Raw genomic sequence first — 27,731 nt, 5'->3', positions numbered from 1 at the left:
CCAATGTACGTCCAGATTACTGTAGCTGCATGGGTTTGCCGTGATTAACATTCACTGACAGGACCAGCAAAGGCACCACACAGAGACATTTCCAACACTGTTCGGTTCATTTTTAAAGTACAGGATCTCTGAGTTTCTTTTTTTTTTTTTTTTTTTTTTTATTGCTTAAAGTATTACAAAGGGTATTACATATGTGTCCATTTTATCCCCCCGCCCTAGACAGTCCCCTAGCCTCCCCTATCCCCCCATGTCTTATGTCCACTGGTTATGCTTCTATGCATGCATACAAGTCCTTTAGTTGATCTCTTACCCCCCTACCTCCTGCCCCGCAACCCTCCCCGGCCTTCCTGCTGCAGTTTGACAATCTGTTTGAGGGAGCTCTGCCTCTGTATCTATTATTGTTCAAAAGTTTATAATGGTCTCTATTATCCATGAATGAGTGAGATCATGTGGTATTTTTCCTTCATTGACTGGCTTATTTCACTTAGCATAATGCTCTCCAGTTCCATCCATGACGTTGCAAATGGTAAGAGTTCCTTCCTTTTTAGAGCAGCATAGTATTCCATCGTGTAGATGTACCACAGTTTTCTAATCCATTCATCTACTGATGGGCACTTAGGCTGTTTCCAGATCTTAGCTATGGTGAATTGTGCTGCTATGAACATAGGGGTGCATATATCCTTTCTGATTGGTGTTTCTGGTTTCTTGGGATATATTCCTAGAAGTGGGATCACAGGGTCAAATGGGAGTTCCATTTTCAGTTTTTTAAGGAAACTCCATACTGTCTTCCATAGTGGCTGCACCAGTCTGCATTCCCACCAGCAGTGCACAAGTGTTCCTTTTTCTCCACATCCTCTCCAGCACTTGTCGTTTGTTGATTTGTTGATGATAGCCAGTCTGACAGGTGTGAGATGGTACCTCATTGTTGTTTTGATTTGCATCTCTCGGATGATTAGTGACTTTGAGCATGTTTTCATATGTCTCTTGGCTTTCTGAATGTCCTCTTTTGAAAGGTGTCTATTTAGGTCCTTTGCCCATTTTTTGATTGGATTGTTTATCTTCCTTTTGTTAAGTTGTATGAGTTCCCTATAAATTTTGGAGATTAGGCCCTTATCGGATATGACATTGGCAAATATGTTTTCCCACACAGTGGGTTTTCTCGTTGTTTTGTTGATGGTTTCTTTTGCTGTGCAGAAGCTTTTTATTTTGATGTAGTCCCATTTGTTCATTTTCTCTTTAGTTTCAAGTGCCCTAGGAGCTGTATCAGTGAAGAAATTGCTTCGGCATATGTCTGAGATTTTGTTGCCTTTGGATTCTTCTAGAATTTTTATAGTTTCCTGTCGTACATTTAAGTCCTTTATCCATTTTGAGTTTATTTTTGTGTATGGTGTAAGTTGGTGGTCTAGTTTCATTTTCTTGCATATATCTGTCCAATTTTCCCAGCACCATTTATTGAAGAGACTATCTTGGCTCCATTGTATGTTCTTGCCTCCTTTGTCAAATATTAATTGAGCATATTGGTTCGGGCCGATTTCTGGGCTCTCTATTCTATTCCATTGATCTATATGCCTATTCTTGTGCCAGTACCAGGCAGTTTTGAGAACAGTGGCTTTGTAATACATCTTGATATCTGGTATTGAGATCCCACCTACTTTGGTCTTTTTCAGGATTGCTGCAGCTATTCGAGGTCTTTTTTTATTCCAGATGAATTTTTGGAGAGTTCGTTCTAGATCTCTGAAGTATGCCGTTGGTATTTTAATGGGAAGTGCGTTGAATTTATAGATTGCTTTGGGTAGTATGGACATTTTAATGATGTTGATTCTACCAATCCATGAACACGGTATGTTCTTCCATCTGTTTATGTCTTCCTCTATATCTTTTTTCAACGTCCTGTAGTTTTCTGAGTAGAGGTCTTTTACCTCTTTAGTTAAGTTTATTCCTAGGTAGCTTAATTTTTTTGGTGCGATGGTAAACGGGATTGTTTTTATAATCTCTCTTTCTGAAAGTTCACTATTGGTGTATAGAAATGCCTCGGATTTCTTGGGGTTAATTTTGTATCCTGCTACATTGCCAAATTCATGTATTAAGTCCAGTAGCTTTTTGATGGAGTCTCTAGGGTTTTGTATGTATAATATCATGTCGTCTGCAAATAAGGACAGTTTTACTTCCTCTTTTCCAATTTGGATGCCTTTTATTTCTTCTTCTTGCCGAATTGCAATGGCTAACACTTCCAGTACTATGTTGAACAGGAGTGGTGAGAGGGGGCATCCCTGTCTTGTTCCTGTTCTTAGGGGAAATGGTGTTAGTTTTTGTCCATTGAGTATGATGTTGGCTGTGGGCCTGTCATATATGGCTTTTATTATGTTGAGGTATGATCCTTCTACTCCCACCTTGCTGAGAGCTTTTATCAAAAATGGGTGTTGAATTTTGTCAAATGCTTTTTCTGCATCAATTGATATGACCATGTGGTTTTTTTCTTTCAATTTGTTTATGTGATGTATCACGTTTATTGATTTGCGGATATTGTACCATCCTTGCATCCCTGGGATAAATCCTACTTGGTCATGGTGTATGATCTTTCTGATGTACTGCTGGATCCGATTTGCTAAGATTTTGTTGAGGATTTTGGCATCTATGTTCATGAGGGATATTGGCCTGTAATTCTCTTTCATTGTGTTGTCTTTACCTGGTTTTGGTATTAGGGTGATGCTGGCTTCATAGAATGAGCTTGGAAGTGTTCCTTTCTCTTGAATTTTTTGTAGTAGTCTGAGGAGGATAGGTTTTAGTTCTTCCTTGAATGTTTGGTAAAACTCCCCTGTGAAGCCGTCTGGTCCTGGGCTTTTGTTTGCTGGAAGCTTTTTGATGACTGCTTCAATTTCTTCCATAGTTATTGGCCTGTTGAGATTTTTAGATTCTTCCTGATTGAGTTTTGGAATGTTGTATTTTTCTAGGAATTTGTCCATTTCCTCCAGGTTGTCTAGTTTGTTGGAGTAGAGCTGTCCATAGTATTTTTTAACAATCATTTGTATTTCTGTGGGGTCTGTTGTTATTTCGCCTCTATCGTTTCTGATTTTGTTTATTTGGGTCCTCTCTCTTTGCTTCTTGGTGAGTCTGGCTAGAGGTTTGTCAATCTTGTTTATCCTTTCAAAGAACCAGCTCTTGGTTTCATTGATTTTCTGTATTGTTTTTTTGGTCTCTATGTCATTTATTTCTGCTCTAATCTTTATTATCTCCGAAACATTAAATGTAAAGATTTTTGCTTACGTAAGCATATGCTAAGTTAGAGCCATAAAAAATGCTCTTCTCAAAACTGGGCTTTAAACTTGGCCAAAGGTTGCTTCACCTGGCAGATTACTCAGAGCCTTCCTTTGCAGGGAAATGAAACTGGGTTTTGTCCCTGGAGCAACATAAATAAGACAGAATGTGCCATTAGGGACAGGAGCTGGGACTCTGGAACATGCTCCTCTGCTCTGTGAGGGAACACAGCTGCTCCCTCTCACAGGGGCAGTTCCGGACAAGCCCGGAGTTGGTTTTGTGATTATCTACTTCAGTGATTCTCAACCTTCTGGCCCTTTAAATACAGTTCCTCATGTTGTGAACCAACCATAAAATTATTTTCGTTGCTACTTCATAACTGTAATGTTGCTACTGTTATGAATCGTAATGTAAATATCCGATATGCAGGATGGTCTTAGGCGACCCCTGTGAAAGGGTCGTTCGACCGCCAAAGGGGTCCCGACCCACAGGTTGAGAACTGCTGATCTACTTGTTGTTCGACAACTCTGTGGTGAAGAGAGTGATAGCTCATAATTGGGTTTATTTTTGCTCATCCACAGTTCACGTATTTGTAATTATGGCACCAAAATACCTGAGTGTGGATGGAGACTCATTTTAAGAAATGTGACGGTTATAATTACACAGTTGGTTGTTTTCTGTAGGGATAGAAACAGAGGGGCTGTCAGAAGAGACAACACGGATTTTGTGTGTGTGTGTGTTTGTTTTCAAGGAGCATAGCAGCCACTGATCATGAACCAACAGATGCCAGGAAATCCTTCCCTTGTTTTGATGAGCCCAACAAAAAGGCAACTTATACAATATCTATCGTCCACCCCAAAGACTATCAGGCACTTTCAAATATGCCGGTGGAGGTGAGTATTTTTTTAAAAATTGTTTGTTTATGAATATAGTTAGTTTAAAATATCAGGTAAGTTACCTGATTTGCTATGAAAGAACACTGCTGAATTCTAAAATTAAATGTGCTCCAGTGGCTTATTTAGAGGTGTCAGAATACATTTCCTTTGAATTCCTAGAAGTCTTTATCGCAGGAGATCACAGTCCAGTCAAAAAGCCACACTGGGTTTTCTAAGTTAGAGAGAATACAGCAGGCATACACCAGCTGGGCTCTGCTTTACTGAAAGAATGACAAATTAATGGAAAAATAAAGGAATTGAAGACTGAAAAATATTCAAGGGCCTCATCACTATTCTTGGTTTGTATTTGAATATAAATTCAGCTTTTAAAATAGAAATACTGCAAAATATCATCACTTAAATATTGGTGTGCAGAAGCCAATCCCAGAGAACAGTGTACCCATAGATTTTCTGGTGAATTAGACATGCTCTTTAAACGTTTAAAAAATAGGCTACAACAAGCTCTGTTTGTATAATCTATATATACAAAAGCCTGAGCGACCATTATGACTGGTTGCTATGATGATGCACTGACCACCAGGGGGCAGATGCTCCCACAGCCAACTGGTGGTCAGTGCACTCCCACAGCCAACCTCCCGTGGTCTCTCCCCCAGCAAGCTGGCTGGCCAACCTCCCGACCCCCATTGGCCCAATCAGGAATGGGTGAGACAGGCCCTGATCACCAGACAGGTCGAGGGACCCCACCCATGTATGAATTCATGCACTGGGCCTCTAGTTATTAACATAAGATTCTTTCCTCTGTTCTTGCTCCTTATCCCCATAATGGGTAATGTAGTTAACCAAAATGTCATTACCTCAGCCCAGCTGGTGTGGCTCAGTGATTGAGCATCCACCCATGAACCAGAAGGTCACTGGTTCGATTCTTGGTCAGAGCACATGCCTGGGTTACAGGCTTGATCCCCAGAAGGGGACATGCAGAAGGCAGCCAATTGATGTATCTATCTCATCAATGTTTCTATCTCTCTATCCCTCTCCCATCCTCTCTCTCCAAAAAATCAATAAAAACATAGTAAAAAAGATAAAATATTATTACCTTAAAGTTGAGGTATATTATATCTTAAACGTTTGACATGTAAAAGGGTCAAGCTTGTCCTTAGATATAATTTTCACCTACTTAATATCAAAAAGACAACCTGCCCAAATTATATCCCCCATCCTTCTGGTTTACTATTTGAGATATCACCACTGAAATTTATCCATCTTTATTATAAATATTCCTCGAAAAAGCCACAAGAACAAACTAAAACAAACAAAATCTTAAGAGGATTAAAAACTGAACTGCCACCAGCTATCTATGTCCCAGTTTGAATTAGTTTATCAACTTTTCTTCCAGTGTCAGGCACCTGAGCAATTGAGTTTTGATTGGAGAAGAAAGAGGACAGGATAAACTTAACATATGAGACGCCAATGCAGAAGACTGGATCAGAATAAAATGTTATTAGAATGTCTTGGCATGGGAGGTGGAAGGTGAAAGTGGGAGGAAAAAGAATGCCAACTTTAGTAACCTGCTGAAGACCTCCCCATGTGACCTTTAACTTTTGCAGAATATGCTTCTGGAAATCCTGGAAAGAAGAGACTATTCTGAATCATTAGGAGATCAAAACTAATGCCAGTAGGTTTTTATTGCAGAGCATATTACTTCCCTGGAGCTCCAATGCACATGTGTACACACACTTGCTTTGTGAATTCTACTTCAGCCTCCTTTGCTTAATCCCTTTTTAAAGCTTCTCACTGGCCTGTGACTTACTGTGTGGCTGAAGGGCATGTGGGGATGTTTAAACAATGGGTAGCAGGAGTTGGGCAAGTATTCATAGATGGAGTATTAGGACTGGTGATTGGCAGTGGGGGAAGCAAAGCTGGCATGGAGAGAAAACCAGACAGATGGGATCAGTAGCTGCACCAAGCAATGGAATCCTTCTCTCTCCCCACAGTGGGGCAGTGACTTTAGTGACCATACCTTGGGTCTTTGTTGTAGACAACCAGACATGGACAAGAGAACCCAACATGCTGCTGTGCCTGGTACAGCTATTGCCCTCCTGCACATGTGCAAATCAGCAAATACCTACTTAGTTCTTCCTCTGTGCAAGGCTTTGGACACTAGCCTTATCTTCTTTAAAGAATCACAGTATCTCCTCAACATATGGTCAGTGGGGAAAAAAGGGGGACATATGAATACTTTCAACAATAAGGATTTTAAAAAATATTATGGTCAGGATTGTGTGCTTTATGTCGAAAGATAACTAACTCCTGTCCAGTTTATATCACAGTCAGAATTATATTCTCTGAGAAGCTTTATACAGTGTATGGTTCAATCACTCTTTCACAGTAATGAAAATAAATAAATTTTCCTATAGCCTTTTCAACACTATTTTACCCCTAAAAAGAAATTTTACCCCTAAGCTTTGACAAAGGACTTCTGAGTAGAAAGTCAAGTTCGGAGCAATCATTTGTCCTTGTACATGATTGACCTTTTGATAGATAAAATATTATCTTTTGTTTTCAACAGAAAGAAGAGTCAGTGGATGACAAATGGAAACGAACAATTTTCCAGAAGTCTGTCCCCATGAGCACTTACCTGGTGTGCTTTGCTGTGCATCAATTTCACCCCATAAAGAGAACATCAAAGAGGGGAATACCTGTGAGTCACATTATAGTTTTAAAAAAAATTATCACTTGTGCCCTTGTGATTCATTTTCTATTTTTTTGAGTGTTTTTTTTTTTTCAAGTGACAGACTAGAAAAGTTACCCAGGTCTGCGAGATTGATGGTACCCTGAACATAAAAAAATGTAAACTAAATACGGGTGAAAAATAGACAAACACAACAGACATCAAAATGGGTAGCCTCAGTTTATTGCCCAGTTTAGTAAAATGGTTGAGTATCTCTGTTTGGATGGGGCCTCAGACGGTCCAGAGAGGGAGGAGGAAGCCAGAGGTAGGCCAAAATCCTTTGAGTGACTAACAGTGAGAGGTTGTTGGGGCCATTTCTATAAGCATAAGTGCCAGTAAGCATTTTATTAAAGTGTAAGAAAGTATAAATACTAAGCTTATTTTTAATCAAGATAACTAATTCAATACTTCTCTTTTAAAAAACTTAATACTTTTACCTAATCATTTTTCTCATTTTGGAGGCCCCCATTTTGCTTCTGTCCTAAAGACTAGGCCTATCATTCCACATCTGTGCCTTTGTGCTACATAATAATATATATTCTCATAATTTTTGATATCATTTTATAAGGAAGAAATTATCACCTCATTTTAAAGATGAGAGAATTAAAATTTAATAATTTTAAGTAATTTGTTCAAGATCACTCAATAGGCAAGTGGTGGAGACTCAAAATCCTCAAATCTTCCTCAAATACTGTGCCTGCTATGCCTTCTGAAATATGATATTCTGAAAATATCTTTACCTCCCTGGCCATCACGTGAAGAAAGGAATGGATTTCTCTATTACTCTATTTACTGTAAAACTAGCTCCCAGGGAAATTTACCTTAATGTTAGTACAGTAGGGGTTGATACTGAGATATCCTAAACCTAGGTTTTCAGTATGCTGCCTATACTGTATCCAAATTATAGCAAATGGAGGAATATTCATTTTTCAAAGGGGTTGTCTACATCCAACTTTTGCCTTTCCTTTACTACATATGTTGCTATGATGCTCCCTTCAAAAATAGTAAAGAACACTCCCATTGGCTAAGAGATAATATTACTGTGTAGCTATACCAGCTGGGGGAGCCATTAGAGCCTGTATAAGTTAGTGAGCTGAGCTCTAATGATGGGTTTCACTATGTAAAGAATTTGGAAGGATGTAATGGAAAATCTAGTTTGGAAAAGGTAGCCAAATATCTTTTAAGTGGTAAATAGTTCTTTTTTTTCTCTCTTTTTTAAAAATTAAATCTTTATTGTTCAGATTATTACAGGTGTTCCGTTTTTTTCCCCCCATAGCTCCCCTCCACTCGGTTCCCACCCCACCCTCTGCTCTTACACCCCCCACCCCACTGTCCTCATCCATAGGTTTACGATTTTTGCCCAGACTTCCCGCACCCCTTCCCCCCCGAGAATAGTCAGTCCATTCCCTTTCTATGCCCCTGATTCTATTCTATTCACCAGTTTATTCTGTTCATCAGATTATTTATTCACTTGATTTTTAGATTCACTTGTTGATAGATATGTATTTGTTGTTCATAATTTGTATCTTTACCTTTTTCTTCTTCTTCCTCTTCTTAAAGGATACCTTTCAGCATTTCATATAATACTGGTTTGGTGGTGATGAACTCCTTAATCTTTTTCTTATCTGTGAAGTTCTTTATCTGACCTTCGATTCTGAATGATAGCTTTCCTGGGTAAAGTAATCTTGGTTGTAGGTTCTTGGTATTCATCACTTTGAATATTTCTTGCCACTCCCTTCTGGCCTGCATAGTTTCTGTTGAGAAATCAGCTGACATTTGTATGGGTACTCCCTGGAGGTAACTGACTGTTTTTCTCTTGCTGCTTTTAAGATTCTCTCTTTGTCTTTTGCTCTTGGCATTTTAATTATGATGTGTCTTGGTGTGGTCCTCTTTGGATTCCTTTTGTTTGGGGTTCTCTGCACTTCCTGGACTTGTAAGTCTATTTATTTCACCAGGTAGGGGAAGTTTTCTGTCATTATTTCTTCAAATAGGTTTTCAATATCTTGCCCTCTCTCTCTTCTGGCACCCCCATAATTTGGATGTTGGTACACTTGAAGTTGTCCCAGAGGCTCCTTACACTATCTTCATATTTTTGGATTCTTTTTTCTTTTTGTATTTCCGGTTGGGAGTTTTTTGCTTCTTCGTATTTCAAATCTTTGACTTGATTCTTGTGCTCCTCTGGTCTGCTGTTGGATCTCTGTATAATATTCTTTATTTCAGTCAGTGTATGCTTAATTTCTAGTTGGTCCTTTTTCATAACCTCGAGGGTCTCACTAAATTTATTGGCGGTTTCTAGAAAATTCTTGAAAAACCTTAGAAGTGTGGTTTTGAACTCTATATCCTGTAGTTTGTTTTCCTCCATTTCTGTCATTGGTGACCTGTTTCTTTGTCTCCGCATTTTTTATGGTTTCCTGTGTTGATAGAGTGGCTTTCTATGCTAGGTGTCCTCTAGGGCCCAGTGGTTCAGCCTCCCCAATTACCTGAGGTGGACACTCTTGGCGTACCCATTTGTGGGCTTTGTGCACAGTCTTGTTGTAGTTAAGCCCCTATAGGGCTCAGGGCTCAGCCTCCCCAATTACCTGAGGTGGACACTCTTGGTGGACCCCTATGTGGGCTGTGTGCACAGTCTTGTTGTAATTAAGCCTTGATTGTTGTAGGTATCACTGGGAGAAATTGACCTCCATGCCAACTGGCTGTGAGAATCAGCTGTGTCTGCAGTGGGAGAACGTCTGTGCTGGAGATACCCTTCTGGGGCAAGACTTGCTTCAGTGGGGCTCTGGTGCTCACTGAGTCTGCCCCCTGAGTGTGTCCGTTATGGATCTGAGGAGTTGTAATCTGGATGGTCCCACTCTGACCACTGGGTACACTGGCTCTTGGATCTCTAAGGAGGTGCTAATTTAGCCTCTGCCTGAGGCTACCCAGCAGGAGCTATGGAGAGATCTGCAGATTCCTCTTCCTTGTTTGGCATTTGGAGGTGCCCAGATGAGGCCCAGCTGTGAAGCAATGCAAGCTGCTGTGGGGCCTTGGGCCTTCTTTTGGATGTTCTGGGTCTCTTTGACCCAGCTGCAGTTTGTTAGGTAATTTTCAGATTGCCAAGGGCCAGCCCATTCATATGCAAAAGCCTCTGCACACAACTTGGGTGGGGCAGGGTCTCAGGGAATCAACAGGGCAGAGCAAACCACTATGGCTGATCCTCAGTCTTACCCTAAGAGGCCCTGGGTCTCAGTTTCCCGGTAATCACTGCAAGCACCTCTGAGAGAAAGTTGCCCTCGAGTTCCTACCCATGCCAGACAGTACAGTTTCTTGCCATATGAGTCTGGGTCCCCAGAGCCCTGCCCGGAACTGGAGTTCAGAGCAGTCGGGAGCTTTAGACTCCCTCCCGATTGAAAAAGACAATCGTGTCCTGAGTTGCCAGCCATTTCCACATGTGCCTCTGTACCTCTGCACTTTACTTCCGCAGCTCCTCTCAGTCTCAGTGTGCTTTTCTCTTTCCTTCTAGTTGTAGAATTTCCACTCAGCCAGCCTTCCTGCGGTTCTGGATGATGTCCGTTTTGTCTTTTAGTTGTATTTTTGAAGTGGTTGTGCAAGGCAGCAATTTCAGGTGTTTACCTATGCTACCATCTTGGTTTCCTTAAGTGGTAAATAGTTCTTAAGTGCGTCTTCTTTCAAAGCCGAGTGCATAACATTCTATCTTAAATCAGTGAAGTTTTCCTCTTTTGGGTGGGAAATGAAGATAATACTGTTGTATTGTGTTACTTTCTAGTCACCTGTTTGAAAAGAGATGAACAGAAAGCCAGACTGTCTTTGGATACTTACCAGAGACTCGAGGTGGGAAAACTTGGTGAAAGTGAGATGTGGAGCTGAGCAGAGTAGGTGCCCCTTCCTCTGCCCCATGCAGAGAAGACAGAGTTTTTCCTCTGGCAAAAACCTGTGCTCTTTTTAATTATTTACTTGGACAGAGCATAGCCGATAGTAGTAGTTGAACCAGTCATTATGTTAAAATGCCCTTGTTGCTCATGAGAAAAAATTATATTAGAAGACCTTGTCCTAAAAACTTGTTAAGAAAAATGGTAACTGAGTTGGAAAGTAGCTCAGAAGTATTTAAACTTTGCATATTTCCTTTTTAGAATGTTAGATGAATTACATTTTGACTCAATTCTGAAAAAAAAACAGAATAACTTGAAGAGTAACTTACAGTAATTTATCAACAGTGGAGTCCAGCCATTGGTGGATTTTTTACAGCTTTGTTGGCAAGAAATCTATGCCTGACGTCTTTTTCAGGGTTAGTTGAAGTAAATAAGGGTTTTAAAGTAAATAAAATTACCAAATTCTATGCCCCAAAAACCAAAATACCCTGAACTGTATAAAATGTAGAGCTATTACATGATGTTTTAATTATGTGAATTAACTCTTGAGCGAAAATGTGCTTCTCTTGCTCTTGCAGGAGTCATATCATGGGAAAGAATATCCCCAATAGGTATGTTATTAACTTTATAGTTCAACTCTAAGTCTCTTATTGGGATATACTACAATCCATTTTTAAATCCAGAATAATGTGAGTTATTAATATATTTTTAAGTTTTAAAAAGTATAGGTTTAATGAACATACATTATAAAATTTTGGAAGAAATAAAGCAGATAGGAAAAACAAAGAGTCCCATATTTCCATTTGTAAAATTATTTTAAACTAGAGGCCTGGTGTACAACATTCATGCATGGGTAGGGTCCCTAGGTCTGGCCAGTAATCAGGTCTGATCTGGGCCTTCCGGCTGCCAGCTAGGGCCTTCCTTCATTCTGTGCCACCCCTTGGTGGTCAGTGCATGTCATAGCAAGTGATAGAACTCTCGGTCTCCTGATCGAACTCCCACGGGGACACTTTGCATATTAGCCTTTTATATATATACTAGAGGCCCGGTACACAAAAATTTGTGCACTCGGGAAGGAGGGGGGTCCCTCAGCCCGGCCTGTGTCCTCTTGCAGTCTGGGACCCCTCGGGAGATAACGATCTGCTGGCTTAGGCCTGTTCCCGGGTGGCAGAGGGCAGGCCCAATCCCTAGGTGCAGCCCCTGGTCAGACTCAGAGCAGGGCCGATTGGGGAGTTGGGGCGCCACCCCCTGTCATGCACAGAGCAGGGAGATTGGGAGGTTGTGATGCCACCCTCAGTCACGATCAGGGTAGGGCCGATTGGGGTGTTGGGGCACCGTCCTCTGTCACACTCAAGGCAGGGTCGATGGGGAGGTTGCGGCGCCACCCCCTGTCACGCACAGAGCAGGGCCGAGCAGGGGGTTGGGGCACTGCCCCCTGTCACTCACAGAGCAGGGCCCATCAGGGGGGTTGGGGCTCTGTACCCTGTCATGCACAGAGCAGGGTTGATCAGGGGGTTGCGGCGCTGCCCCTGTCACACACAGAGCAGGGCCCATCAGGGGGGTTGGGGCTCTGTACCCTGTCACGCACAGAGCAGGGCCATCAGGGGGCTTGGGGCTCTGTACCCTGTCACGCACAGAGCAGGGCCAATCAGGGGGTGGGGCACCGCCCTCTATCACCCACAGAGCAGGGCCGATCAGGGGGGTTGGGGCACCACCACTCTCACACTCAGGGCAGGGCCGATGGAGAGGTTATGGCTCTACCCCGTCACACACAGAGCAGGGCCCGTGGGGGGGAGGGGTTGGGGAGCTCTTCCCTATCACGCACAGAGCAGGGCTGATCAGGGGGTTGGGGTGCCTTCCCCTGTCATGAACAGAGTAGGGTGGATAGGGAGGTTGTGGCCCCTCCCCCTGTCACACACAGAGCCGCAGGGCGATCAGGGGGTTAGGGCGCTGCCCCCTGTCATGCTGATCCCGGTGCTAGGAGGCATATTACCCTTTTACTATATAGGGTAGAGGCCTGGTGGTGCATGGGTGGGGGCTGGCTGGTTTGCCCTGAAGGGTGTCCTGGATCAGGGTGGGGGTCCTCACTGGGGTGCCTGGCCAGCCTGGGTGAGGGGATGATGGCTGTTTGTAGCTGGTCACACACCCTTCAGGGTAGGGGTCCCCATTGGGGGGCCTGGCCAGTCTGGGTGAGGGGCTGAGGGTTGTTTTCAGGCTGGCAGGTGACTGAAGCTCCCAACCGCTCCTTTTTTTCTTTCTTTTCTTTTTTTTATTCTGGGCCAGCTTTAGCTTTGAGGCTTGGCTCCAGCTCTTAGATTTCTGGCCTTTGCTTACAATGTTGCCATCCTGCTGGCTGAAGTCCGGAGGTATTTGTTACAGAGTTTCTTAAACTGCCCGCTCAGAGGCCTGCAGTGGCAGGTGGGGAACGTTGGTTTCCTCCGTCACTGAGGCAAGCAAGCCTCATGTTAGTTTCAAGCTGCCTGGCTGCCGGCTGCCATCTTGGCTGACAGTTAATTTGCATATCTCACTGATTAGCCAGTGAAAAGGGTAGCGGTCGTACCCCAATTACCATGTTTCTCTTTTATTAGTGTAGACTAGTGGCCCTGTGCACGAAATTCGTGCATGGGAGAGGGGATGTTCCTCAGCCCGGCCTGCACCCTCTCCAATTTGGGACCCCTCGAAGAATGTCCTACTGCCAATTTACAGGGATTGGGCCTAAACTGGCAGTCGGACATCCTTCTCGCAATCCGAGACTGCTGGCTCCTAACCGCTCACCTGCCTGCCTGCCTGCCTGATTACCCCTAACCACTCTGCCTGCAGGCCTGCTTGCCCACAAATGCCCCTCCGCCCTGCCAGCCTGCTCACCCCCAACTGCCTCCCCCCACTCACCCCCACCTCCCCTCCCCACTGGACTGCTCGCCCCCAACTGCCCCCTTGCTGGCCTGCTCACTCCAAACTGCGCCCCCCTGCTGTCCGGATCACCTCCAACTGACCCCCACTGATGGCCTGCTTGCCCCCAACTGGTCCCCCTGCTGGTCTGCTTACCCCCAATGGCCCAATCCCCCACCAGCCTGATCACCCACAACTGCCCTCTCCTCTTGGCCTCTAACCACCTCTACCTTGGCCCCACCACCATGGCTTTGTCCAGAAGAACGTCTGGAAGGTCTCCTGGAAGGTCTCCCAGTGTAATTAGCATATTACCCTTTTTTTAGTATAGATAGAGGCCTGGGGCATGGGTGGGGGCCGGTTGGTTTGCCCTGAAGAGTGTCCCAAATCAGGGTGGGGGTTCCCTTGGGGCGTGGGGCAGCCTGGGCGAAGGGCCTGTGGTGGTTTTCAGCCCAGCCATGCCCCCATGGGGTTAGGGACCCAGCTGGGGGTGTGTGGCCAGCCTGGGTAAAGGGCTGAGGGCTGTTTGCAGGCTGGCCAAGCCCCCTTCAGGGTGGGGGTCCCCACTGGGGTGCCTGGCCAGCCTGTGTGAGGGGCTGAGGGTTGTTTTGAGGCTGGCCACAGCCCCCTCAAGGTGGGGGTCCCCAACTGGGGTGCCTGGCCAGCCTGGATGAGGGGCTGATGACTGTTTGCAGGCTGGCCACGGCCCCGGGCGACCCAAGCTCCCAGCCTCTCCTTTTTTTCTTTTTTTTTCCCAACACCTCCTTGAGCGGAGGGAAGCAGGTATCTGGGATTTATTTATCTTCTATAATTGAAACTTTGTAGCCTTGAGTGGAGGCCAGGGCTGGCCAGGGCTGGCCAGGGCGGGCAGGAAGCTTGGCTTCCTCCATCTCCGGGAGCAACCCAAGCCTCCTGCTCACTCCAGCTCCATGGTCGCTGCTATCTTGGTTGGGTTAATTTGCATACTTGCTCCTGATTGGCTGGTGGGCATGGCTTGAGGGTGTAGCAGAGTGACACCAATTTGCACGTTTCTCTTTTATTAGTGTAGACTAGAGGCCTACATTAGTGTAGACTAGTGTAGACAGGAAAAGGGGTGTCCCTCAGCCCGGCTTGTACTCTCTTGCAGTCTGGGAGCCATCAGTCAGACATCCACCACTGCTGCGCTTGCCAGCTGTGAGTCCAGCTCAGTGCTTCTGGCTGAGTGGTGCACCCCTTGTGGGAGCACACTGACCATGAGAGGGCAGCTCCTGCGTTGAGCGTCTGCCCCCTGGTGGTCATGTGTGTCATAGCGGCCAGTTGTTCCACCATTCAATCAATTTGCATATTAGCCTTTTATTATATAGGATAGGATAGATTAGTAGGTTTGTGATGCTATCTGAGGTACATTTGAACTACATCCTCAGCAACTTTGCCAGTGAAACTAGCTTCCAAGGGAAATTTGCCTTAATGTTGGTATAGTAGGAATTGATACTGAGATATCCTAAACCTAGGTTTTCAGTATGCTGCCTATACCAGTGATGGTGAACCTATAACATTCGTGTCAGAGGTGACACGCGAACTCATTTTTTTGGTTGATTTTTCTTTGTTAAATGGCATTTAAATATATAAAATAAATATCAAAAATATAAGTCTTTGTTTTACTATGGTTGCAAATATCAAAAAATTTCTATATGTGACACGGCACCAGAGTTAAGTTAGGGTTTTTCAAAATGCTGACATGCTGAGCTCAAAAGGTTCGCCATCACTGGCCTATACTGTTTCCAAATTATAGCAAATGGAGGAATATTCATTTTTCAAAGGGACTTTGAATTTTTAGTTTTGCACTAGTCTCCTAAGAACCGTACAGGACAAGTTAAATGGCAAGGGCAATCCTTGAAAAACAGTAAGTCCTAAGTAAGTCTTGAATTTCTTTGGGCATTTGATCTTTGTCTTCTGTAAAGAAGGATGTGCTAAAAGGAGCAGTTAACCGGCAGAAGATTATTCAACTCTTGGCTTTCATGAGAGGAGGAAGCTGGGAAGAATTGTTCACTAAGAGGATGCAGATTGGAACTATCCATTTAATTAGGTTTATGCCATAACCATATTAATTTTAATAACTCAGTAAAAGGTTGTATTGTACCTTCTTCCAAAAGGTCTCACAGGATGGTTTCTGAATAGTCACACCTAGAATTATACCTGTGAATGAATCCCTCCAACTTGCCTAGGTCTTCTTACTTGCCTCCCTTGCAGAGCCATTTTAACTCAGGCTTATTTTATTATTTAAAAAAATATGTTTTTGGTGTGGTTTTGCTAAAGTTTTCTGAAGGATTATGATTTTATAACATTTTATTGAGTTTTTATATTCTTCCTTTTTTTTACTGGTTTATTCTAAATTAAGGGCTCTAATTTTCTCCAAAGGAATATATTTAATTTAGGAAGCCATAAAAGATTGCTAGTGATTCTTATTCTTTATTTAAATTTAAAAAATGAAAACAAAACATTAATAAAATAATATAAAGTTCTATGAGGAAGTTAGTTTTTAAATGTTATTTTTTTTGTTTTTAAAAAAGTCTACTACAGTAATAATAATCAGCAAGCATCAAACAAATTTTGACTTAAATGGAAAGTGAGCTGCCAAGAAATGCTTTGTATATCCTAAATGCCAGCGTTAGGCTTCTTCTCAAGCATTACTTCATAGTAGCTGAGTACTGAACTCAAAGTTCTGAACATGTTTTCAATATTTATAGTCACAACAGAAAAATAGCTCTTAGTCACCCAACCAAGCCAAGGTTGTGCATATTTACAATTTATCTATGGGTCAGGAGCAAATTAAAATTTAGAAGAACTATATCACAATCCTGTAATAAGGCAGTCACCAACAAAACCTGGAAAAAAAAAATGTATCACTATTCCTTTCTACCACGTTTTATGGCCCCTCAACTTCCTGCCCAGTGCTGAAAACCATTTTGAAAAACATAAACTTTGTAAAATTAAACAAATAGATATTATATTCATAGTATCAACTATGTAACTTAAATATGCATTTATATAATTAAAAACAATATAAAGTTATTTTTTCTTTCCCATCCTGCTACCTCAGCATTGATAATGAAACAGATGGTTTCTTCAACCAGATTGATTTATCAGTCTTTATTGAGTGCCTACTATCTTCAAAAGGAAGACGCTAAGCCCTAAAGGGACTGAAATATGCTAAGATATCAGTACCTCAATAAAGATGTGAAACAAATGTGGCCTTCACTGTCCGGTGTCACTCAAATATGTTTTCAGGTCTTTGTTGGTCATACCATCCCTTTGTCAACCAAAGCCCTCACCTGCGATTTTAGGGGCCCTGCAATACCTAGGCCATTTAAAGAGATGTGTCTCTTTGGAGCAGTTCAGATGAAACTCTGCAAAACCTCAACAGATGAACAGGTGCTAATTCTGCTGGATGAGAAGCAGTAAAAGGCAAGTTGTTGTTGATAGGTAAAGTGACCATCATGTTATCATCTATTAAATACAAATAATGAGGTGTTAGTAATTATTAAGTATGACAGGAGGTGGAAACATAAGCGACAGACTTGGGGCATTCCTAGGCAAGCCTGGATGTGTGGCCACCTTTATCACCTTCATCAGTGGGAGGTGCTCAGCAGATAAGTACAATGAGGACATGGAGCCAGCACACAGCTGACTTGCAGAGTTCCCCAGAGATGGTGGGAATCCTGCAGGCCCCGCCTGACTTCTGACCAGGGGATAGTAGCAGTGGTGGCTGGCAGTCTGTTCACCCTCATTCCTTTCTGTTCACATGGTCTTTCCAAGTTCAGTGCCACCTTCACCTCAGACCCTAACACACCCTTCCAGACTCTTGCCTCATCCACCTTACTGCTTCTCGCCTGCCCCAGGTGACTGTCATCCAGTTTTTTGAGACAAAACCATCTAGACTTTCCTCTATTCTCTTTCCCCTCTATCTTTACAACATACATTCTGTGGTTTGCTTTTTTTTTCTTTTTCTTGGCCTTCTGTTTTTATTGCTAAAAGCCTTTCCAAACAGGCTCTTGCAAATCAAATAGTTTTGGTTTTCAAATTTATTGTGGTCATGAAAAGCGTATTTTGGAAGTAAAAAACTTAGCTTTTCTTCCCCCCTGCATTCCCTTAGTGTTTCTCATGGTAATGTGGATACCACAATGTGGAAATCGCTAGCCTATGGGGAAATGCGGACGGACAGAGGTTAATAATTCTACGGATTATCTCTATTGATACCAATGCTCTTGATGGGCCATATACCTAGTAAAACTCTTACTGTTTAGGCATTAGCTTAGTTAATGCTCACAAGAATTCCATGAGATAGTCATTATCTCTATTTTGCAGCTAGAGAAAGTCAGGTTTCAGTGGTAGGAGTAGAGAAAAGAGGCAGTATGGCCCCGCCTGCATGGCCCAGTGGTTGAGCTTCAGCCTATAAACCAGGAGGTCGTGGTTCAATTCCTGGTCAGGGCACATACTCAGGTTGCAGGCTCCACCCCCAGTGTGGGGCCTGCAGGAGGCAGCCAATCGATGGCTCTCTGTTATCATTGATGTTTCAGTCTCTCTCCCCATCTCCATTTCTCTCTCTGAAATCAATAAAAAAATATTTTTTAAAAGAGGCAGTATGATATAGTGAAAACAAGCTTTGTACTGAATTCTAGTGTCAGTTCTGCCTTAGACTCTCATGTATACAGTGAGGAAATTTATTTTGAAAACTCTTCAAATTAAGGTTTTAACTAGAGGTCCACACCCTTATTTAAAACCTTGTGGCTAGTTGAATGTTGGAATTCATATTTGTGCAATGTAATAAAGTAAAAACACTTTGTATTATTAACTGCAGTGGGATCTGGGGCCTCAAATGATAATCAAACTAATACTTCCGCAGCAATATTTTCATAGAAAAAGAAAGATTATTTTAAAAACCTCCTATCAGTTCAGGTTAGATGGTAATGTTAACTTGGTTTATTTTGAACATGTAAAAAGTTTTTATTTTTCAGAGTTCTTTCAATTTTATAATTGTGGAAGCTGGACTAGTGAAAGAATTGGGGTAAAGTTATCATCAGTGAAGCAAAATGTTTTATTATATTATTAATAATTTCAGGTTCATAGAATTGTTGTGTAGAGTGAGACATTACCTGAGAAAAGCTGTATTACCCAGAAAATTTTCAAGCACTCCATTAGGCTAATAATTATTCGTAATGATTACACTACTGGGTTTTCTACTTGGTTTTGGTTTCAGAGACCTAATAATCATTGAGCGTACAGAGGCACATGGCTTCATTAGGTTGTTCTGAGAGATGGTGAGCGGGTGGGTCTAATCATTGTCATAAGGCACATAGAGGGAGTGCCAGTGGCCAATCATGAATCAGGACTTAGGCCCAATTTCTCAAATTCCTGGAGATACTTGGATGGAAGGGAGACTACTAGGAATTCAAAGACCATTCTTTACAGTGGGTTCCAATATGATAGAGAAAAGCAGAGCCACAGCAGTGATCACGCAGATGTGCCACGCCTCCCACAAGAACAATGAGCTGAAGGTGGGCTTTAGAAAGCTGGACTTTTACACGGACACTAGCTCAATAGATTCAGTGCTTTGAGGTATGACAACTGGTATCCAACAGTGGTGTATCTTGGTAATTCAGTTTGCTTAGGCAATTTACTGTTTTTAAAAACTGAAAATATATGCATACAAGTTAGGTTCTTAAAGTCTAACAAACTTTATACTTATATATAAAGTTTATACCTAAAGGTATAAATCTTATGTATAAACTTTATGTGTAGCCTTTAATAGAGTCCTTGAATAATAAAGGCGAATATGATTCTTCTAGAAGGTAAGGAGAGGAAAGACTATCCAGGCATGCCTGCCTCCTCTCTCTGTGCTATTTTAATATGGCTGGTCATATCTTTATTCAAAAGTCATCTCGTTAAAGCAAGCATGCAAACTGGAAAGATGAGAATTATTACTAAAGAAATGATAACTCAGGGGTAATTTCTGATCTTTGTCATGGACAAAAAGCAGTGCTGGGACTTAGCAGATGATGGATGGTGTTAGCCTCTGTATAAAGCCACAGAGAAGAGAGGGGATGCGGATGGGGCCTGGGCTGAAGATGAGGTCAGAGAGCAGAAAGGCTGAGCTGAGGAGTGGAGGTGACAGCAGCGAGGAGGATACTTTTTAAAATCTCCAAATCTAAACATCACAGTGGTTCTGCTGTTGGCAGGTTGGCAGCGTCTTAAAGTAAAAATAGGGCTGTGATTTATGGTGGATAGGACACATTCATGGATATGCTTTGGCTCATGACATTAGGAGGTTAATAGTCTGTGATTGCTTAGCCCAGTTGATAAAAGCAGTGGTCATAAAACAGGATCTATGATCCTTCAAGATAAGAGTCGGAGCTCACAGGTGACGGGCAGATTGGCCCGACCTTAAAGACAGAACATACTTCTGTGGGGTGGAGTTTCTCAGAAACAAAAGAGGAAGGGACTGGTTTTATCTTGACTGAATTTACATTAATATCAGTCCTATTCAAGGACACTGCCTTCCTGATGCTGCCAACGGCAGAAATACAGAGAGTAAGAAACCGGTTATACGGCCTCAGCAGCCTCCTGCTGCAGGAGGTCAGGCTCCTGGCATGGGAAAGGAGAAGATTGCATGGAAAGAGCGCCCTGCCTTTCTCCCCCGCATTGCTCCGCGTGGGGTGGGAGGCCTCACTGTTATCTCCCCTTCCTCTTCCTCAACCCTCCCACTCTCCACACATTGTACCTAGGGCTCAAGTACAGAGTGTAGGCAGCACTGGAGCGAGCCCAGAGGAGCTGCCCTTCCTGCAGTTTTTAATGGCGGCAAACAAAGGTGATGGAGATTCTGGGGAGTTTTGACACACTAATTAGCTCACAGATGAGAAATTCTAAGGAGCTCCCTTTGCAACATAGCAGTCCTGCATGAACGTGAGGCTTTGGATTTCGCACGGAGCAGTTATTTTGGCTCTGATCAGTGGCCCCTGGCTGGACCCTTAGTTTCCCTTAACCTCCTGGATAATGCGCGTCATGGCACAGGAGGGCAGGGGGAAATGTATCTCCACTTATGGCCAATTAAAAATAAATAGAAAGCAAAAACCTCAGAGAATGTTGGGATGATAATTGAGTGAGTGTGTTGCCTTTGGAGACAAAGATGATCACAGTTTTACTTACGCAGATAAAACAAGAATGTCAAGTACCCAGTGGAAGTGAGCACAGAGAGCCAGCACTGGCCATTTAAGGGGTGCCCTTTCAGAACTCGTCTTTTAAATTTCTGGTCTCTCCACTGTTCTTCTAGGCAAAGATGGCTCAGATGTGTGCCTACCTGAAATCCAAAAGTAGCAATGCATTTAGAATAATAAAGAAGGAAAATGGGCATAATTTTTTCCCTTTCTTTTTTTAATGACGAGTCAGCCATTCTGGTCAGGTGTACGGGCTGGAACTAACCAGATGACTGCATCTTTTGCTTTGCTTGAAGGTTTTTTTTTTTTTTTTTTTAATTAAATCTTTATTGTTCAGATTATTACATTTGTTCCTCTTTTTTTTCCCCCCATAACTCCCCTCCTCCCAGTTCCCGCCCCACCCTCCGCCCTCACTCCCCACCCACTGTCCTCATCCATAGGTGCACGATTTTTGTCCAGTCTCTTCCCGCATCTCCCACACCCCTATCCTCCCCAGGAATAGTCAGTCCATTCCCTTTCTATGTCCCTGATTCTATTATAATCACCAGTTCATTCTGTTCATCAGATTATTTATTCACTTGATTCTTAGATTCACTTGTTGATAGATGCATATTTGTTGTTCATAATTTGTATCTTTACCTTTTTCTTCCTCTTCCTCTTCTTAAAGGATAGCTTTCAGCATTTCATATAATCCTGGTTTGGTGGTGATGAACTCCTTTAGCTTTTCCTTATCTGTGAAGCTCTTTATCTGACCTTCAATTCTGAATGATAGCTTTGCTGGATAAAGTAATCTTGGTTGTAGGTTCTTGGTATTCATCACTTTGAATATTTCTTGCCACTCCCTTCTGGCCTGCAAAGTTTCTGTTGAGAAATCAGCTGACAGTCGTATGGGTATTCCCTTGTAGGTAACTGAGTTTCTTTCTCTTGCTGTTTTTAAGATTCTCTCTTTATCTTTTGCTCTTGGCATTTTAATTATGATGTGTCTTGGTGTGGTCCTCTTTGGATTCCTTTTGTTTGGGGTTCTCCGCGCTTCTTGGACCTGTAAGTCCATTTCTTTCACCAGGTGGGGGAAGTTTTCTGTCATGGTTTCTTCAAATAGGTTTTCAATATCTTGCTCTCTCTCATCTTCTGGCACCCCTATAATTCTGATGTTGGTACGCTTGAAGCTGTCCCAGAGGCTCCTTACACTGTGCTCGCATTTTTGGATTCTTTTTTCATTTCGCTTTTCCGGTTGGGTGTTTTTTGCTTCCTCACATTTCAAATCATTGACTTGATTCTTGCGCTCCTCTGGTCTGCTGTCGGGAGTCTGTATAATATTCGTTATTTCAGTCCGTGTATGCTTAATTTCTAGTTGGTTCCCCAATATAAGATCGAGGGTCTCATTAGTTTTCTTGGAGATCTCATTAAGTTTATCGGCGGCTTCTAAACAGTTCTTGAGAGACCTTAAAAGTGTGGTTCTGAACTCTATATCTTCCATTGACAATTTTGTCCTGTTTCTTTGTCTCCGCATTTTGTTATGCTTCCTTGGTGCACCCCCTAGTGGTCTTTGTTCGCAGTCTTATAGTTAAATCTTGATTGTTGTAGCTAATTCCAGGGAGGGTTTGACCTCCAGGCCAAGTGGCTATGAGAATCAGCTGTGTCAGCAGTGAGAGAACTTCTGTCCTCTAGGGAGGTGCTAATCTAGCCTTTGCCTGAGGCTATCCGGCAAATGCCTGTGTGCAGGGCTTGGGCTGGGCGGGTCGCACAGGATCAACAGGGTGGGCCGGAGAGAGCAGTTATGGCGGCTCTCAGTCCTGTCCCCAGGGGCTCTGCCTCTCTGAGTCCCAGCACCCGCTGCAAAGCTCAGAGAGAAAGCTGCACTCGCTCTGACCGAAGCCAGACAGTCACGCTTCTCCCGTTTGAGTCTGGGTCCCTAAAGACTCGCCCGGATCTGGAGCTCAGAGTCTGCGACTCCCTCCCGATTGAAAACGCCAACCGCGCCCTCCGCGGCCAGCCCGCTCTGCGCACTCCGCACCTCAGAATTTGACTTCAGCACTGCGCCTCCTCTGAGTGTCCGTATGCGTTTCTCTTTCCTCCTAGTTGTAGGACTTCCACTCAGCCAGCGTTCCTGTGGTTCTGGGTGATGTCCCTTCCGTTTTTTGGTTTCACTTTTGAAGTAGTTGTTCAAAGCAGCAAACTCCGGCGTTAACCTATGCCGCCATCTTGGTTCTCCCTGCTTGAAGGTTTTGAATTATTTTTTTAAATTCAGCGAACATACTTTATTTGAAGTCTTCGAAACCTTGTTTCTTTCAAGACATTTTTAAAGCAGTTTTTAAGTAGAGTTTACAACCAAATTAAGGGAAGGTACCAAGATTTAACACATACCCCCTGCTCCCACACTTACATAGTTTCTCCCATTACCAATATCACTGCCCCAAATAATACCTCTCTTTTTTTTTTCTAAACCATGGATGAACTTATATTGACACATCATAATACCCAAGGTCTATAGTTTACCTTCGGGTTAATTCTTGGTTGTACATTCTATGGATCTCAACAAATCATATATGAAGCATTTCCAAGGCTCTAAAAATCCTCCGAACTTCACCTAGTCATCTCTTCCTCCTCCTCACTACCCAGCTCAGGCAACCACTGATCTCTTTATTGTCTCTATAATTTTGCCTCTTCCAAAACGTCACATAGTTGGAATTATACAGGATGTAGCCTTTTCAGCTTGGCTTCTCTCATTTAGTAATATGCATTGACGTGTTCTCCCTCTCTTTTTATAGTTGCATAGCTTATTTCTTTTTAGAACGAAATAATTTTCCATTTTATCCATTCACCCACTGGAGGACACCTTGGGGAATTATGAATAAAGCTGCTGTAAACATCTGTGTGCAATTTGTGTGGACATGTTTTAAACCCCTTTGATTAAATACCAAGGAGAGTGATTGCTGGATCCTATGGTAAGAGTCTGTTTATAAGAACTGCCAAGCTGTCTTCCAAAGTAGCTTTACATCCCCAACAGCAATGATGACAGTTCCTGTCGCTCCTCATCCTCACCAGCATTTGGTGCTGTCAGTGGTCCAGATTTTGGCATTCTTTGTAGGTGTCTAGTGGTATCTCCTTTTAATTTGCATCTCATTGATAACATATGACGTAGAGCATCTTTTCATATATGACTTCCCATCTGTATATATTATTTGGTGAGGTACCTGTTAAGGTCTTTGGTCCATTTTTTAATCTGGTTGTTTTCTTGTTGCATTTTGAGCGTTCTTTGTATATGTTGGATAATATACCTTTGTCAGATATGTCTTTTGCAAATATTTGTTCTCAGCTTGGCTTGTCTTCTCACTTGGCGCTGTCTTTCACAGGGCAGAAGTTTTTAGTATAAAGTCCAGATTGTCAATTATTTCTTTCATGGAGCATGCCTTTGGTGTTGTATCTAAGAAGTCATCTTCACATCCAAGGTCATCTAGGTTTTGTTCTATTTTATCTTCTAGGAGTTTTATAGTTGCATATTTTACATTTTGGTCTAGTTTCAAGTTTTGTGAATGGTACAGGGTTTGTGTCCAGACTTATTTATTTATTATTTTTTTACATGTGGATATTCACTTGTTCCAGCACTATTTTGTTTATAAAATGCAAAAAAACTGTCCTGCTCCATTGTATTGCCTTCGCTCCTTTGTCAAAGATCGTTAATTATATTTATGTGGGTCTATTTCTGGGTTATGGTGTTATATTGATCTGTGTGTGTGTTTTTTTTGTTGTTATTTTTTGCTACACTGTCTTGATTACTGGTGCTCTGTAGTAAATCTTGGACTCAGCTAGTATCAGTACTCCAACTTTGTTTTTCCTCTTTCAACATTGTGTTGGCTATTGTGGGCCATAGATGCTTAGAATTAGTGGTGTTGGTGGTGGGTAATCTGTACTTGGTTGTATTTATAAATGATGTCACAAAATAATATCCTAGAGACTTATAGAATGATGTAGCTTATCAAGATGCCTCCCTCTCAGGAAAATCTTAAAATCGTTGTATTTTAGATTCTTAGAGTAGAATAGTTAAAATATCAAAACAGTCATTTGGATAGCAATGGATAGAATAGACCAAGTGGTAAACATGTATCCAAGGGCTCTTTAGATGAGAAAAACCGCATGATTGATTTCCTCAAAGACAAATTGCACAGAGATGATACATAGATGATAGATAGATAGGACGATGGATAGGTAGATATATAGATTGATACACAGATATTAAAATGTCAATACATGTTTGAAATAGAAAAGAGTAGTAACATTTTAAAAATGTATTAAATAGTATGCCAACCTTTGTCTTAAAGTATTTCTAATCATTGAAACCCCTCAATGAGCCATGCAGTGTTATCTTGCTTTACACATGAGTTTCAGAAATGTGACATGATTTGTCCATGCAGAACTGAGATTCAAATTAGGCTTATTTGGCTCTAAGGCCTACCTTCTTTCCACTGATTCATATGTTTTATCAAATGAAGATTAATTTTCACTGAATCTTTGTGTTTTGTTTAATAGCTCACTGTATATGTCCAGCCAGAGCAAAAGCACACAGGTGAATATGCTGCCAACATAACTCAAATTGTGTTCGATTATTATGAAGAATACTTTGCTATGGATTATGCTCTTCCTAAATTGGGTGAGAATCATTTATTTTCTTACTAGTAGCCCGGTGCATGAAATTAATGCCGGGGGGGTGGCATTCCCTCAGCCCAGCCTGCACCCTTTCCAATCAGGGACCCCTTGGGGGATGTCCGACTGCCGGCAGTCGGACATCGCTCTCGCAATCTGGGACAGCTGCCTCCTAACTGCCCTCCCCTGCCGGCCTGATCCCCTGCCGGCCTGATCACCTCTAACTGCCTCTGCTTCAGCCCCCACCACCATGACTTCCGGACATCCAGAAGATTGCAGGTCGACCTGGTCTAATGAGCATATTACCCTTTTATTAGTATAGATAGATAATATAGGATAGGATTGCTTAAATTGGGGGGGGGGGAGCCTTTTTCAGCAGGAGGAGATGCTCTTGGCAGACAAAAATACATAATCCCTATATCTGGACTGATAGCCAGCCATATGCACTGTACTGCCAAACCAGTCATTAAAAAATTAAGCTTTCTTACACCTTACACCAAATAGCTGTTGCCCTTAAAACACCTCCTCAGCCCCCACCTTAGGTTCTGCCTTTGCAGTTCACCCAGATTAGGTTCTGATTGGTCAGTTTCTATGCCATTCAGCGTCAAAAGCTCCGCCTCCTAGGCAGCCATTGGCTCCTTCCAGTTCACCCAGATTTAGTTCTGATTGGTTGGTTTCTATGCCAGTCAGCGTCTCCAAGCCTATCTCCAAGCCTGATCAGAAAGGCAAGGCTGATAAGCAGGTGCCCCAGGCTGCTGGCCAGCAGGCGGAACTGCTGACCTCTTGGAAAGAGAGAGAGGCCCGGCTGCTGACAAGGCCTGGAGAGAGAGAGAGAGGTGAGGGCTGATCAACAGCTGCCACAGAGGCTGTGGATCAGACTCTGCTTCTCTCTCTGGGCCTCACCAGCAGCCGCGGCAGCTGCTGATCAGCCCTGCCTCTCTCTCCCCAAGAGGTCAGCAGTTCAGCCTGCTGGCCAGTCCCCGCCCAGCCTGCTGCATGCACAGCCTGGCATTCGGTCATCTCTTCGGTCGTTTTGGACATTATGAACACTGGTTCTTTATATATATTTTTTAATATTGTTTTTGTTTTCACCTAAGTTAATTCACTTTCTCCAGCTTTATCATACTTAGTTAATACCCATCCCTAAATCTTTTTGTTGTGTGCCCACAGTATGTGTCTAATACTTAGTAGATGTGGAAGGATTCATTCTGGATTCCTCCAAGAATGTTTATATTCTGTTCTCACCTGATAAATATATAGTCTTTTATCTCCAAATAAAAATTAAAGTACTCTACTGCACAAAACTACAGATGTTGATAATGAAGGAACCAGAAATAGCAATCTAGATAAATTGATTTCAAAATTAGTACCCATCCTAATAGCTTATACTGCCTCCTTACCATCAATGAGTTGGAAAATAAGAAGAATAAATAATGCTGTTGAGGTCCCATCTGCATCTAGTTTTTCTGTTGTTACACAGGACTAATTCTAGATTTTTTCAGCAGTTAAAATAAAACAATGGTGCTCCTTCAATAAATATTTTTTTCTGATGAAGCAGTTTTATTTATTTTTTAAAATAAACTATATTAGGGGTGGGCAACCTTTTTGTGAGTGCATGCCAAAACCAGCAAAATCTCTGACTCAAAATTCTTCTGCGTGCCCACCCTAATTTTTTGAGAACATGTTACACCTACTTGACATCTCTTAAGGTGTACGTATGTGAAGAACCTTGAAGAAATAATAAAATTCATTCGAGTGACAAAAACACAGCATATGATGATGAAAAATACATTTATTTTTTAATGTATACATGTTATGTAAAATTATTTAAGTATCTAAGATGCACCTACACTGAATTTATCTGAAAAATAAAAAAGTCGATATTGAGAAAAAAAATTGTAAATGGAAGATTATAAGAGAGGGTTTCGCGTGCCAGCAAAAGTTACTGGTGTGCCATGTTTGGCACATATGCCAGGGGTTGCCCACCCTTGAGCTATATCAAAATTGTACTGATATGATACTACTGTCAATAGCAGAAATTCTTTATTGTAACCTCAATGGTATTAGCAAAGACTTTAAATGGAACACCCATATCCATGTCTGATATAATTCTTAATGCAAAGCAGCTGAAATGCCAAATTTTCTACATGGGAATGGCTGTGGCTCTAAGCAAGTATATAGATTTTCTCATCAATGGCGGTAGATCCAGCTTCTTTTTTGATTGCTTGGAAACTATTACCAATAGAGGACACAGGCAGAGAAACAACTT

The 27,731-nt window shown here is 42.3% G+C and overlaps 1 protein-coding gene across 1 annotated transcript in view; it reads left to right on the top strand.

Moving 5' to 3' along the window:
* The window catches only part of LOC118672946 (glutamyl aminopeptidase), a 98,432-nt gene that overhangs the window by 12,587 nt on the left and 58,114 nt on the right, over window positions 1-27,731 (top strand). The window contains exons 2-4 of the mRNA XM_036343135.1: window positions 4,007-4,148; window positions 6,718-6,849; window positions 25,349-25,469. Of these exons, the coding sequence (XP_036199028.1) occupies window positions 4,007-4,148; window positions 6,718-6,849; window positions 25,349-25,469 (395 nt within the window). The remainder of the gene's footprint in view (window positions 1-4,006; window positions 4,149-6,717; window positions 6,850-25,348; window positions 25,470-27,731) is intronic.

The sequence above is a fragment of the Myotis myotis genome, unplaced genomic scaffold (assembly GCF_014108235.1).
Source record: "Myotis myotis isolate mMyoMyo1 unplaced genomic scaffold, mMyoMyo1.p scaffold_m19_p_1, whole genome shotgun sequence".
Taxonomy (NCBI): Eukaryota; Metazoa; Chordata; class Mammalia; order Chiroptera; family Vespertilionidae; genus Myotis; species Myotis myotis.
This window is presented reverse-complemented; position numbering and strand designations above follow the sequence as displayed.